Consider the following 14,816-nt stretch of genomic DNA (forward strand, 5'->3'; position numbering starts at 1 on the left):
TGGAGGAAAACAGGCACATTTTATCCAAAATAGTTCATTGTGTGAAGTTTGTGGGGCTTTTGAGTATTTCCTCAACACACTGACAGTGACATTCATTATATATACATATATATATATACACATATATACATATCCTTGAATATATTCAGAATATTGTTGTTATATATATTTCATTGATTGTTGTAATAAATGATAAATATGTAACTGCAAAGTAATAATGTTTGATACCTTTGCATTGAATCTTATTGGGATGTTTACAGAAACGGACCCTACCAAAAAATGAAATCCACCAGCCGCCACCGATCCCAGCTGACATCAGCAAGAGACGGGGGACAGAGACAGAGATAAACAACCATTCGCTGTCACGTTTTACACCTCTATTGAAGTAGAATGTGTTTTACCAGAGTTCTTCCATCTGATGCTACATCGCCCTTTGGAGGCTGCACAGAGCATCACATCGAAAACTACAACCTCTTATCAAAGCCTTGGTTTTTATTGAGCTTCATAAAAACCCACAGATGACCTTTGACCTTCACATGAGCCAGGTTAGAGGATCATAGGAAACGTAGTCAAAACAGAATATAAATACAAAACAATAATAAACTCATTGACCTAAAATCGGGCTCAAATATAAACGCAGAGTAAAGAGAACTTTGTACTCTGTATAAAACTACAGTAAAACCGTTGATGTATATATTCCATGTATATCAGGTCTCACAGTTCTGTTCATTTGGTCCCCAGTAGTGTTTTTAGTATTCAGGGGTTACGATTGGCTAAGGGACAACCTAAGCTCCTCCTCCCTGAGGCTGCGGTCCAATCGCTGCGTCTCAGACACCAGGACGGATGGGATTGGACGACGTGTGACAGCGTCCAGTGAATCCCTGAGGTCGTGTCTGAGAGAGAGCAGCTGTTGGCTGTTCCTGGACGACCGCTGGATGAACTCCGCCCTCTGCTGCTGGTCGGCAGCCAATAACAGACGTAGCCGGCTGACCTGAGCGGCGGAGACATGGTGACATCATCAGCATCCAACTGACAAAAGCAACTATGTGGCGCCGTCCTCTGTGGTGCTCTCACCTGCTCCTCCAGCTCACCGACTCTTTCCCTCAGGTGCTCTTCTGTGGCGTCTGCAGACTCCTGAACAAACACCACAGCTTTACACACACACTGGTACCTCTTTGTGTGTGTGTGTGTGTGTGTGTGTGTGTGTGTGTGTGTGTGTGTGTGTGTGTGTGTCACCTGAGATCTGGTGCTGTCAGTTAGCTGCTGTCTGAACCTTGAACGCTCCGCCTCCACCTGAAACACACAAACAACACACCTGTCTCACTGTGTGTGTACTGGTCTCAGTGTGTGTGTGTGTGTGTCTCTCAGCCCGTCTATACCCGTCTCAGTGTGTCCCTCAGTGCCCGTCTGTCTCTCTTCAGCCTGTCTCTCTGATGTTCAAGGTGACAGGTCTTGTGGTGGACTCGTCTCTGATCCAGCTCCAGTTGAGCCACCAGATGCTGCAGCACCATCAGTCTATCTCCGCCCGCCTGCTGAGACAAACCTCCTTCACTTGTCTGTTCACACTGATCCTACGCCAACCGGCCAATCAGATAGAGGCTCACCTGATCTGGGATAGACCCCGCCCCCAGGGTCTGCTGCTGTAGGTCGGCTCTCTCCCTGTTGCCAATCATAGCAACTTGTGTTTGTTCCAGAGCCAATCGGACACGATCTCTGTCTTTCTCCAGCTCGTCTGTCCTCTGAGTCAGAGAGTACACCTTCACCACAACAACATCATCAATATCAATGACACCAGCAACCACATCATCATCCACAACAATCTCATCACAATAACATTATCATCCTCATCATCCGCATCATTATCATCCTCATCAATAACACAATTATCATCATCAATATCAATTATCAGCTTTATCATCATCATCAACAACCTCATCATCATCTATATCAATTAGCAGCTTTATCATCAACAACCTCAACCTCATCATCTATATCAATTATCAGCTTTATCATCATCATCAACAACCTCATCATCTATATCAATTATCAGCTTTATTATCATCAACAACCTCATCATCATCAATAATCTCATCACAATAACATTATCAGCAGCAGCAACCTCATCATCATCATCATCTATATCAATTATCAGCTTTATCATCATCATCAACAACCTCATCATCATCTATATCGATTATCAGCTTTATCATCAACAACCTCAACCTCATCATCTAAATCAATTATCAGCTTTATCATCATCAACAACCTCATCATCTATATCAATTATCAGCTTTATCATCAACAACCTCATCATCTATATCAATTATCAGCTTTATCATAATAATTAACAACCTCAACCTCATCTATATCAATTATCAGCTTTATCATCATCAACAACCTCATCATCATCTATATCAATTATCAGCTTTATCATCATCAACAACCTCATCATCATCATCTATATCAATTATCAGCTTTATCATCATCAACAACCTCATCATCATCATCTAAATCAATTATCAGCTTTATTATCATCAACAACCTCATCATCATCAATAATCTCATCACAATAACATTATCAGCAGCAGCAACCTCATCATCATCATCATCTATATCAATTATCAGCTTTATCATCATCATCAACAACCTCATCATCATCTATATCGATTATCAGCTTTATCATCAACAACCTCAACCTCATCATCTAAATCAATTATCAGCTTTATCATCATCAACAACCTCATCATCTATATCAATTATCAGCTTTATCATCAACAACCTCATCATCTATATCAATTATCAGCTTCATCATAATAATTAACAACCTCAACCTCATCATCTATATCAATTATCAGCTTTATCATCATCAACAACCTCAACCTCATCTATATCAATTATCAGCTTTATCATCATCAACAACCTCATCATCATCTATATCAATTATGAGCTTTATCATCATCAACAACCTCATCATCATCATCTATATCAATTATCAGCTTTATCATCATCAACAACCTCATCATCATCATCTAAATCAATTATCAGCTTTATCATCATCAACAACCTCATCATCATCTATATCAATTATCAGCTTTATCATCATCATCATCAACAACCTCATCATCATCTATATCAATTATCAGCTTTATCATCATCATCAACCTCATCATCATCATCTATATCAATTATCAGCTTTATCATCATTATCAACAACCTCAACCTCATCATCTATATCAATTATCAGCTTTATCATCATCAACAACAACCTCATCATCATCTATATCAATTATCAGCTTTATCATCATCATCAACAACCTCATCATCATCTATATCAATTATCAGCTTTATCATCATCATCAACCTCATCATCATCATCTATATCAATAATCAGCTTTATCATCATCATCATCATCTATATCAATTATCAGCTTTATCATCATCATCAACAACCTCATCATCATCTATATCAATTATCAGCGTTATCATTATCATCAACAACCTCATCATCATCTATATCAATTATCAGCTTTATCATATCATCATCATCTATATCACATCTGTCAAACTAGCGGGCCGCCGGCTGACTTTGTTATTGTGAGAATTTCGTAACGTCCATCGATATCATCATCAACAACAACATCAACCACATCACAGTATTTTATACAGAGATGCATTAGTACACGTTTCCCTGCTGTGAGGAATCGTTACTACAGAGAGTCGTCCTTAAATGACGTGTTAAATGTTTTACCTCGGCTTCTCTTTGTTTCAGCAGCTTCCTCATCTGCTGCTCCTCCTCCTGCTCTGGCTCCTCCTCCTCCTGCTCTGGCTCCTCCTCCTCCGTGGGAAACAATCAACATGTAAATGTGTGTCTCCTTCCATTGTGGGGAGACTTTCCAGAAGTAACCTTACCTCTCCTCCTCCTTCGCCTCCTCTCTCCTTGTGGTTTGCTTCTCGGTCTCTCTTCCTCCTCCTCCGTCCATGCTGCTCCTTCATCATGGCTGTGACATGGCTCTCCCCCGCTTCCTTCCTTGCCTCTTCCACCTTTGATCGCCACTCCTTCTCAATCTCCTCTTCTCTCTTCCTCAGCTTCTGGATTTCTATTGACAGAGCTTTCAGCTTCACCTCCTTCTCCTCCTCCACCTCTTCCACTCTACTTCTCAACCTCTCCTCGGCATCTCTCCTGTTCTCCTCTGCTTTCTCCTTCGCCTGTTGGGCCTCCTCCAGCTCCTCCATCATCTCTCTTCTCCTCCTTTCCAGGGCCTTGGCTCTGGCTCTCAGCTCCTCCACCTCTCCTCTCTCCTTCTCCACCTCCTCGGTGTGGCTCCTCTGAATGATCAATGTTCAGAGGAAAACGTGAGCATCCTACTATCTGTTTCCTTTTGGTTCACTACAGAGCGAAAGGCTGTCATGTTAGCGTAGCTTAGCATAGCATCTGGAAACAGAGGAGAACTGCTCACAACGTTGTTGTAACATCCTGGAGCTTCTATTAAAATACTAAAATAAATAATTTATCTATTGACTTTATTGAGGAGTGACAACACACGGCCATTCAGGTTTATCACTATTAATCTCATCGTGAAATTCATTAATCGCAATCACCACAAACATCACACATTCTGCCCCCAAGATGATCAAATGTGTTTATAAGATTTATTTAATCGCAATTAACGAATTTCACAATGTGAGATTAATTAGTTCCTTCTTTATTCTATTGACAGCTCAAATATATTAATATATTGTGTACTAGTACAACTGTACCTGACTCTGTGGGGAGCTCCCCTTCCTCCACCTCTGCACCTCCTCTCGGAGAGCATTCACCTCCTTCTCTTTCGTCATTAACATCTCTTCTGCATGCTCCTTCTCCTTCTGCACCTCCTCTCTGAGAGCATTCGCCTCCCTCTCTTTCATCATTAACATCTCTTCTGCATGCTCCTTCTCCTTCTGCACCTCCTCTCTGAGAGCATTCGCCTCCCTCTCTTTCATCATTAACATCTCTTCTGCATGCTCCTTCTCCTTCTGCACCTCCTCTCTGAGAGCATTCACCTCCTTCTCTGTCTTCCTTAATGTCTCTTGGGCATGCTCCTGCTCCTTGCGTTCCTTCTGCACCTCCTCTCTGAGAGCATTCACCTCCTTCTCTGTCGTTATTAACGTCTCTTCTGCATGCGCCTTCTCCTTGCTTTCCTTCTGCACCTCCTCTCGGAGAGCATTTGCCTCCTTCTCTTTCGTCATTAACATCTCTTGGGCATGCTCCTTCTCCTTCTGCACCTCCTCTCTGAGAGCATTCACCTCCTTCTCTGTCTTCCTTAATGTCTCTTGGGCATGCTCCTGCTCCTTGCGTTCCTTCTGCACCTCCTCTCGGAGAGCATTCACCTCCTTCTCTGTCTTCCTTAACATCTCTTGGACATGCTCCTTCTCCTTGCATTCCTTCTGCACCTCCTCTCGGAGAGCATTCACCTCCTTCTCTTTCGTCATTAACGTCTCTTCTGCATGCTCCTTCTCCTTCTGCACCTCCTCTCGGAGAGCATTCACCTCCTTCTCTTTCGTCATTAACGTCTCTTCTGCATGCTCCTTCTCCTTGCGTTCCTTCTGCACCTCCTCTCGGAGAGCATTCACCTCCTTCTCTTTCGTCATTAACGTCTCTTCTGCATGCTCCTTCTCCTTGCGTTCCTTCTGCACCTCCTCTCTGAGAGCATTCACCTCCTTCTCTGTCGTTATTAACGTCTCTTCTGCATGCTCCTTCTCCTTGCTTTCCTTCTGCACCTCCTCTCGGAGAGCATTCGCCTCCTTCTCTTTCGTCATTAACGTCTCTTCTGCATGCTCCTTCTCTTTCTGCACCTCCTCTCGGAGAGCATTCACCTCCTTCTCTTTCGTCATTAACATCTCTTGGGCATGCTCCTTCTCCTTCTGCACCTCCTCTCTGAGAGCATTCACCTCCTTCTCTGTCTTCCTTAATGTCTCTTGGACATGCTCCTTCTCCTTGCGTTCCTTCTGCACCTCCTCTCGGAGAGCATTCACCTCCTTCTCTTTCGTCATTAACGTCTCTTCTGCATGCTCCTTCTCCTTCTGCACCTCCTCTCTGAGAGCATTCGCCTCCTTCTCTGTCTTCCTTAATGTCTCTTGGACATGCTCCTTCTCCTTGCGTTCCTTCTGCACCTCCTCTCTGAGAGCATTCACCTCCTTCTCTTTCGTCATTAACGTCTCTTCTGCATGCTCCTTCTCCTTGCGTTCCTTCTGCACCTCCTCTCTGAGAGCATTCGCCTCCTTCTCTGTCTTCCTTAACGTCTCTTCTGCATGCTCCTGCTCCTTGCGTTCCTTCTGCACCTCCTTCTCCGTCTTCCTTAACATCTCTTGGGCATGCTCCTGCTCCTTGCGTTCCTTCTGCACCTCCTCTCTGAGAACCTTCACCTCCTTCTCTGTCTTCCTTAACATCTCTTGGGCATGCTCCTGCTCCTTGCGTTCCTTCTGCACCTCCTCTCTGAGAACCTTCACCTCCTTCTCTTTCTTCCTTAACATCTCTTGGGCATGCTCCTGCTCCTTGCGTTCCTTCTGCACCTCCTCTCTGAGAACCTTCACCTCCTTCTCTGTCTTCCTTAACATCTCTTGGGCATGCTCCTTCTCCTTCTGCACCTCCTCTCGGAGAGCATTCACCTCCTTCCTACTCCGCCACAGTTCCACTAATAGTCCCGCCTTCTCATCTTCCAACTCTTTTGTTCTGGACCTCCCTCCTTCCTCTAACAGGAGGTGCTGACTCCTACCAGTCTCCACCAGTCTCCCTCGCTCTGCTGTCCTGCTCAGATGCTCTCTATTCTCCTGCACCTCCCTCTCCATCTCCTCTAACCTGTCATCCAGCCTCCTCCTCTCCTCCCTTGCCCTCCTCAGTGCCTCCCTCGCTTCCTCCCTCTCCTCTTCCACCTCTCTCACTTGCTCCTCAAGTCTTCTCTGCTCCTCCTCCATCTCTATCAGCGTAATATCCAGTCTTCTCCTCTTCTCCAGCTCAATTCTCCTCAGTGCCTCCCTTTCTCTCCCATCCTCCTCCTCCCTCTCCTCCAGCATAGCTTTTAGGTACTGTGCCTCCTCCCCTCGCCCCTTCAGGATTTGGTTCAACTTTGTCACCTCCCTCATCCTCCGCTCAGCCTGCTCCCTCCACTCCTTCACCTCCTCCTCCAGCCTATCGCAGGCCTGCTCCCTCTCTCTGGCTCTCCTCCTCTCTCCCTCCCTTTCAGCCTGGGCTGCCTGCAGCTCTGTGGCCTGAGAGGAGAGCGTCACCTCCCTTTCTCGTCCCTCCCTCCTCTCTGTCTGCAGGAGGAGCCGGGCTTCTTTCAGCAGCGCCTCCAACTGCTCCTCCTTCCCTGCGCGCTGCTTCAGTTTGAAGTTGGCCTCCTGACGCTCTCTTTCTCCCTGCTCCTTCTGCTCCTCTGCCAACCTCAGCTGCTCCTTCAGCTCCTCCACCTCCTCTTCGCTCTCCCTCACAGCGCTCATCTGTCGCTCCAAGCTGCGCTCCCTCCGCTCCACCTCCTCTTTCATCTCCTCGCATTCCTCCGTGGCCACATTCAGCCTCACCCTCAGCAGCTCCACCTCCGCCACCTTCTCCATCAGCCTCTCCACCTCCCCTCTGAGTTGGTCCACCTCCTCCCCTCTTCTCCTCCTCTCATGCTCCTCTTTGTCTTGCAGTATCTCCTTCTCTCTCTTCTCCTCCTCTAGCTCAGAGGTTTCTTTTCTCAGCAGGTTTATCTCCTCCTCCATCCTCCTCCTCCATCTATTTGCCTCCTCTGCTTCCCTCCTCAATCGCTCCATCTCCTCCTCTCTTTTCACCTCCTCCTCCCTCTGCCTGACCTCTGTCCTCTTTGCCTCCTCCTCCAATCGCGCCTTCAGGTGACTTATATGCACCTCCCTCTTTGTCACCTCCTCCCTCAGCCGCTCTAACTCCTTTAGTCTGTCCTGCTCCTCCACTATCAGCCCCTCTATGCGCCTCCTCAGCACCTCCACCTCTCCGTCCCTCGTCCCCAGCGCCTCGTTTAGAGCCTCCCTTTCTCTCTGCCAGACCTCCAGTTCCTCTTCATCTTCCCTCCTCCTCCTCCTCCTTGAGTCTTCCACCTCCTTTGTCAGCCGCTCAGTCTCTTCCCTCAGTGCCTCCTTCTCCTCCTCCCCCCTCTTCTCCTCCTCTTCTCTCCCGGCTGTTGTTCTGTCCAGCTCGCCCCGTAGACACTCGATCTCCCCTTCAGAATAAAAGCACAGAAAACTGCAGTTAATGTCCAAACAAAACAAACTGTGATTTAAAGCCTCGTCCAGCTGTTTGCTGATGTTTGTCAGAGAATTTAAAGGCAGTTTTACTGTTCCCTAGTTTTGTTTAATGTAGTTTGCAGGGCGGCGCGGTGACGTGGTGGTTTTCACTGTTTCCTCACAGCAAGAAGGTCCTGGTTCTCCTCCGCCCAGCGGCCTTTCTGTGTGCAGTCTGCATGTTCTGGCCGGTCCAGTCCAGAGAGCCGCTCTGGGGATCAGGGTGAGGACTCTAAACGGCCCGTAGGAGTGTGGATGGTTGTGTGTCTGTCCAGGATGAACCCGTCTATCACCTGAAGTTGGCTGACAGACTCCAGCCCCCGTGTGCAGGCCTGAGGTATGTTACTGGTGTAATGCTGCTAATGCTTCTACTTTCTCAGTACAAAGAAAATGGATCTCATTTACTAAATGTTCAGCATAAGAAAATATCCTCCTGTGTTTATTTCATTATTCATTTTATGAATCATGTTTCCTTATTTTGATGTCAGAAACAGTAAGTAAGGATAAAGTGCTGCTTCAGTAGCACACGGCCTTGTTTTGTCAGTTATTCATTTATTTATTCCATTAGATAAATGGTGTTAGTTTGAACAAAAATAAACATACAAGTTTTAAAATATCATGTGTTTATTAATATTATTTTTAATTTCATAATAGTTTGGGCAATCAGTACCTTTTATTTTGGTTTGAGCAGCTGGCACGTGGCCGATGATACGTGATGAGTGAATGCGTGAACAGCTGATGGTGACGATGAGGACGATGAAGGCGCCTCACTGACCTCTTAAAGCCTCTTTGACCTGCTGCACTGTGAGCACGCGTGTGAGCAGCTGGCAGCGCTCCACCTCCGACTGGGAGAACTGCTCCTGCTGCTGCGCCAGCTGCTGCTGGAGAGACTCAGAGAGCCTCCTGCAGGGCCAGAGAGACGCTGGTACAAGTACACAAGTAGTACTACCTCATATATATACACGTTTATATTAAACACGCACTACCTGAGCTCCTGCACCTCCTCCTCCAGCTGATCCCTCTGTCTCTGCAGACGCTCCTGCTCCTCCTGCAGCCTCCTGCTCTCCCTCTGCTGCTCCTCCTGCTGCTGCTCTCTCCTTCTACGCTGCTCCTCTGACTGCCTCAGCTGCTGCTGCGCCTCCTTTAGCTCCGAGCACACCGAGGCATGCTGGGAGGACAGCTAAGGATCACACACGCGTCACCAATGACGCAGCAGACAGGTGTAATGCTTTCTCATCACCTCCTCCTCTTTTACCTCCTCCAGCTGACCTCCCTTGCTCCCGCTTTCCTCCATAAGCAGGAGCAGCTGTCTCTCCTTCTCCTCCAGAGTTCTCTCCATATCTCTCTCTCCTCCTCTGAGCCGACGCACGACGTCAGCCTGCTCGTCCCTCTGAGCCCTGAACACATCATTGTTTACATGGAGGATTAAGGATTCAGGTACATGCGTCGTCATGGAAACCACACGCACCTGAGTCGGCTGCAGTCCAGGTTGACGGTGTTGACCTCTCTCTGCAGAGACGTGACCTCTGACCTCAGCCCCTGCTGCTGTGATCGGCTGTCTGACAGCTCACGCTCCAGCTGCACACGCACACACACATATACATCAGACAGGTGGAGGCAGACAGGTGGAGGCAGACAGGTGGAGGCAGACAGGTGGTGGCAGCGTCAGACAGGTGGAGGCAGACAAGTGGGGGCAGACAGGTGGTGGCAGCGTCAGACAGGTGGGGGCAGACAGGTGGAGGCAAACAGGTGGAGGCAGCATCAGACAGGTGGAGGCAGACAGGTGGAGTCAGACAGGTGGGGGCAGCGTCAGACAGGTGGAGTCAGACAGGTGGGGGCAGACAGGTGGGGGCAGACAGGTGGAGGCAGACAGGTGGAGGCAGACAGGTGGAGGCAGCATCAGACAGGTGGAGTCAGACAGGTGGAGTCAGACAGGTGGGGGCAGCGTCAGACAGGTGGAGGCAGACAGGTGGGGGCAGACAGGTGGTGGCAGCGTCAGACAGGTGGGGGCAGACAGGTGGAGGCAGCATCAGACAGGTGGAGGCAGACAGGTGGAGTCAGACAGGTGGGGGCAGACAGGTGGGGGCAGACAGGTGGAGGCAGACAGGTGGAGGCAGACAGGTGGAGGCAGACAGGTGGTGGCAGCGTCAGACAGGTGGAGGCAGACAGGTGGGGGCAGACAGGTGGTGGCAGCGTCAGACAGGTGGAGTCAGACAGGTGGAGTCAGACAGGTGGGGGCAGACAGGTGGAGGCAGCATCAGACAGGTGGGGGCAGACAGGTGGGGGCAGACAGGTGGGGGCAGACAGGTGGGGGCAGACAGGTGGGGGCAGACAGGTGGGGGCAGCGTGGTTACCTCCAGTAGCTGCTGGCTCAGCTCCTTCTTGTCTAAAGCCAGACAGGAGTTCAGGGCGGCCATCTTGTTCACAGCGTCACATGCGTCCTCCAGCTCCCTCCTCAAGACGCACTCAGAGGAGGAGAGACTCAACACACGGTCTCTGGACTGGGGGGGGGGACATGACGGGGGAGGCATGACAACTCAATGTGCTGGAAGCAATGCATTCTGGGTACATTTGTGTAAAATACTATTGAGTGTTAAATTCAAACTACAAAAACTACAAACATTTTATTTTTTTCACAAATCGCAATGTTTGTTGTCGAATCTAAAAGCCAATCACCCATTTCCCATCATGCACTGCATCATGGCGCCTCGCTCCGGTGATATCATCACAACATGTTTTTGATCAGAGCACTTTGGACACAAATGTACCCAGCATGCATTGTGGTGAGATTTCATCAGACTCTGGTACCTTCTGCAGAGCGTCTCTGATGTCAGCAGCTTCTTCTTCTGCTCTCTGTTGGTCCAGCTGCTGCCTCTCCAGCGCCACCTGCAGAGCACAGACACAACTACAGACTGCGCCTCCCCGAACACACCACCATATACATACATACATGTACATACATACATTCACACATACATACGTACGTACATGTACATACATACATACATGTACTGTATACGTTTTTATAAATGATGCCTCGTCTGCATCATTCTTAAATGTTGTTGTTGTTTTTTATGTGTATGCATTCTCTATGGACCTCTGTGTCTGGAATAAAGTTGATTGATATATACGTGTATGTATGTATGTATGTATGTATACATATACACACATACATACATACGCGTCCCTTGCGTGTCTTTTCACACCTCCTTGCGTGCGTCAACACATTTTTCTAGGCCTCCTGCAGCACCAGGCTGTGGCTGGTCTGCTGACTACGTCCTTTACGGAGTCTCACGTCTCCGGTTTAGGGCTCCGACCCTCAGCTGACCATAACCCTGTTTACGGGAGAACGGATCAGACTGAAGAGCTTTTAAATACGAGCGCTTGTACAAGCCGTCATTGGCGGACTATGAGGACGCCGGACGGCCTCTGATTCGTGGAGGCAGATCTCCACCAACGAGGGGGACAACGAGTCTCAGTCTCACGCATCACGGCTACACATGAGATGCATGGTCTCTGTGGTGACCTTTGACCTGCAGTGGGCTTCCCGCTCCATGTGCACTGACCTGCGGTTCCTCGCGCCTGCAATGGAGGGCGCTCTCAGTGTGGGACAGGTCCAGGCTGAGGACGTCTAAGGGCGCACACGGACTGCTGCTCTGGACTCTGGACTGGGGACAAAAAGAAAACCACACTGACCTCTGACCTCTGGGGCCTCTGACCTCTGAAGGCAGATCCAACTCACCAGTTTGGCCACAGCCTGTTTGACCGATTGAAGACACTCTGTTGTCTGTGTGTCTCCTCGTCTCCGGTCCTCCTCCTGAGAGCAACACAGCTCCTCAATGCTGGACAGATAGGAAGACACAGACAGACAGACACAGACAGACGGTAAGACAGACAGTAAGACAGACGGACACAGACAGACAGACAGACAGACAGTAAGACAGACGGACACAGACAGACAGACAGACACAGACAGACAGACAGACAGACAGTAAGACAGACGGACACAGACAGACAGTAAGACAGACAGACACAGACAGACAGTAAGACAGACGGACACAGACAGACAGTAAGACAGACGGACACAGACAGACAGTAAGACAGACAGACACAGACAGACAGTAAGACAGACGGACACAGACAGACAGTAAGACAGACGGACACAGACAGACAGTAAGACAGACGGAGACAGTAAGACAGACAGTAAGACAGACGGAGACAGTAAGACAGACGGACAGACAGACAGACAGATTATTCGTCTCGAGTAAAGCTGATGATCAGCAGTAAAAGTACAAAGTAGAAGCTAAAAACAGAACAGAAAACAAATAGAAGAGAAATGAACCAGGAAGTGACCCAAAGACAGAAGGAGAAGAATGAAGATCTACCGTTCTTTCAGCTCCACAATCCTGGTCTCATGAAGAAGCTTCAACTCTGTAATCTCTTCTCCTTTCTCCTTCTCCAACCTCTTCTTCCCTTCCTCCAGTTCCTCCTTCTCCAGTTCCTCCTTCTCCTCCTCCAACTTCTTCTTCCCTTCCTTCAGTTCCTCCTTCTCCTTCTCCAGTTCCTCCTTCTCCTCCTCCAACCTCTTCTTCCCTTCCTTCAGTTCCTCCTTATCCTTCTCCAGTTCCTCCTTCTCCTCCTCCAACTTCTTCTTCCCTTCCTTCAGTTCCTCCTTCTCCTCCTCCAACTTCTTCTTCCCTTCCTCCAGTTCCTCCTTCTTCTCCTCCAACCTCTTCTTCCCTTCCTCCAGTTCCTCCTTCTTCTCCTCCAACCTCTTCTTCCCTTCCTCCAGTTCCTCCTTCTTCTCTTCCAACCTCTTCTTCCCTTCCTTCAGTTCCTCCTTCTCCTCCTCCAACCTCTTCTTCCCTTCCTCCAGTTCCTCCTTCTCCAACCTCTTCTTCCCTTCCTCCAGTTCCTCCTTCTCCAACCTCTTCTTCCCTTCCTTCAGTTCCTCCTTCTCCTCCTCCAACCTCTTCTTCCCTTCCTCCAGTTCCTCCTTCTCCAACCTCTTCTTCCCTTCCTCCAGTTCCTCCTTCTCCAACTTCTTCTTCCCTTCCTTCAGTTCCTCCTTCTCCTCCTCCAACTTCTTCTTCCCTTCCTCCAGTTCCTCCTTCTTCTCCTCCAACCTCTTCTTCCCTTCCTCCAGTTCCTCCTTCTTCTCCTCCAACCTCTTCTTCCCTTCCTCCAGTTCCTCCTTCTTCTCTTCCAACCTCTTCTTCCCTTCCTTCAGTTCCTCCTTCTCCTCCTCCAACCTCTTCTTCCCTTCCTCCAGTTCCTCCTTCTCCAACCTCTTCTTCCCTTCCTCCAGTTCCTCCTTCTCCAACTTCTTCTTCCCTTCCTTCAGTTCCTCCTTCTCCTCCTCCAACTTCTTCTTCCCTTCCTCCAGTTCCTCCTTCTCCAATCTCTTCTTCCCTTCCTCCAGTTCCTCCTCCTCCTCTTCCAACTTCTTCTTCCCTTCCTCCAGTTCCTCCAACTTCTTATTCCCTTCCTCCAGTTCCTCCTTCTCCTCCTCCAACCTCTTCTTCCCTTCCTCCAGTTCCTCCTTCTCCAACTTCTTCTTCCCTTCCTCCAGTTCCTCCTTCTCCTCCTCCAACCTCTTCTTCTCCTCCTCCTGGTGCTGCAGCTCTCCTAAGGAGACGGTTCCCAGGGTGGAAGAGGAGATGAGAGGAGGCAGAGGTGAAGAGGGGTCCTGAAAAGGGGGCACCAGTGTGGAGGACAGAGGAGTGGGGGGGACAATAGGGGGGAGGGCGCAGGAGAAGGGCTTGATGAGCCTCAGAGAAGAGGAGACAGAGTCACAGCTGGACAGGAGGGAGGAGGAGAGACGAGAAAACTCCGCCCTCAGCTGCCACAGATCCCTGAGGACAAAGAGACAGGTTAGTCCACTCGGAGCGGCATCCTTTAGCTTGCTGGTGAAGTCCTCCCTGCTCCACCTTCTACCTCCACCTGCCACAATAACCACAGAGCCACTGAGAACATAAGAGTGTAATAAAGTACGCGCTTTCAAAACAACAAAGAACGTTTAGACATTACAATCAGAATGTGAACAAATATGAAGAAATAGTGCACTTGAGCGGTGATAAAATGTGTTTCATAAAAGGGAAGCGATCCAGGGAAGGTTGGACGAGGTGCTGGACGTAGATACCGGGGGGGGGGGGGGGGGGCTGCCAATTCAATCCTTTGTGTCATATAGAACAGATTCACTTCAGTCGGCACACATGTGACATCCTCACATCGCCAATGAAACCCGTCGATGGGGAACAAGGGGGGAACCTTTGAGAGAACAAACTGCCCGACTGTTGACCAGCAGAGAATGCTGGGTAACGTTCATTAAAGGAGGCACGTCTGTATCAGAGTGTGAGGAGGTACAGGAGTTGAGGTGTGGGATGAACAGAGCCCATCATACCGGTCGGCGGCGGTTTTAACAGTGTGACAGTGTCTCCTCAGGGCGACCACGGACATCCAAAGTGAAAGTAACTGGGCCTGCTGCTGACCCCATTGACCTGTGAGACGCTGCAGACACACACAACACAGTCAGGAAA

The 14,816-nt window shown here is 48.8% G+C and overlaps 1 protein-coding gene across 26 annotated transcripts in view; it reads right to left on the minus strand.

Moving 5' to 3' along the window:
- The window catches only part of LOC120834351 (uncharacterized), an 18,958-nt gene continuing 4,142 nt past the window's right edge, over positions 1 to 14,816 (minus strand). For 3 of the 26 annotated variants that reach the window (XM_078091004.1, XM_078091007.1, XM_078091029.1), the window contains 18 exons: positions 14,681 to 14,787; positions 12,663 to 14,132; positions 12,020 to 12,119; positions 11,844 to 11,945; positions 11,086 to 11,163; positions 10,632 to 10,778; positions 9,746 to 9,855; positions 9,533 to 9,674; positions 9,264 to 9,457; positions 9,053 to 9,180; positions 4,759 to 8,216; positions 3,910 to 4,326; positions 3,749 to 3,835; positions 1,605 to 1,757; positions 1,380 to 1,532; positions 1,237 to 1,293; positions 1,075 to 1,134; positions 1 to 991 (listed from right to left, as the gene is read on the minus strand). In XM_078091004.1, coding sequence (XP_077947130.1) covers positions 764 to 991; positions 1,075 to 1,134; positions 1,237 to 1,293; positions 1,380 to 1,532; positions 1,605 to 1,757; positions 3,749 to 3,835; positions 3,910 to 4,326; positions 4,759 to 8,216; positions 9,053 to 9,180; positions 9,264 to 9,457; positions 9,533 to 9,674; positions 9,746 to 9,855; positions 10,632 to 10,778; positions 11,086 to 11,163; positions 11,844 to 11,945; positions 12,020 to 12,119; positions 12,663 to 14,132; positions 14,681 to 14,787 — 7,191 coding nt within the window. In that variant the 3' untranslated portion in view covers positions 1 to 763. The remainder of the gene's footprint in view (positions 992 to 1,074; positions 1,135 to 1,236; positions 1,294 to 1,379; positions 1,533 to 1,604; positions 1,758 to 3,748; positions 3,836 to 3,909; positions 4,327 to 4,758; positions 8,217 to 9,052; positions 9,181 to 9,263; positions 9,458 to 9,532; positions 9,675 to 9,745; positions 9,856 to 10,631; positions 10,779 to 11,085; positions 11,164 to 11,843; positions 11,946 to 12,019; positions 12,120 to 12,662; positions 14,133 to 14,680; positions 14,788 to 14,816) is intronic. The other 23 variants (XM_078091028.1, XM_078091026.1, XM_078091024.1 and 20 more) reach the window with 23 other exon arrangements.

The sequence above is a fragment of the Gasterosteus aculeatus genome, chromosome 16, assembly GCF_964276395.1.
Source record: "Gasterosteus aculeatus chromosome 16, fGasAcu3.hap1.1, whole genome shotgun sequence".
Lineage (NCBI taxonomy): Eukaryota > Metazoa > Chordata > Actinopteri > Perciformes > Gasterosteidae > Gasterosteus > Gasterosteus aculeatus.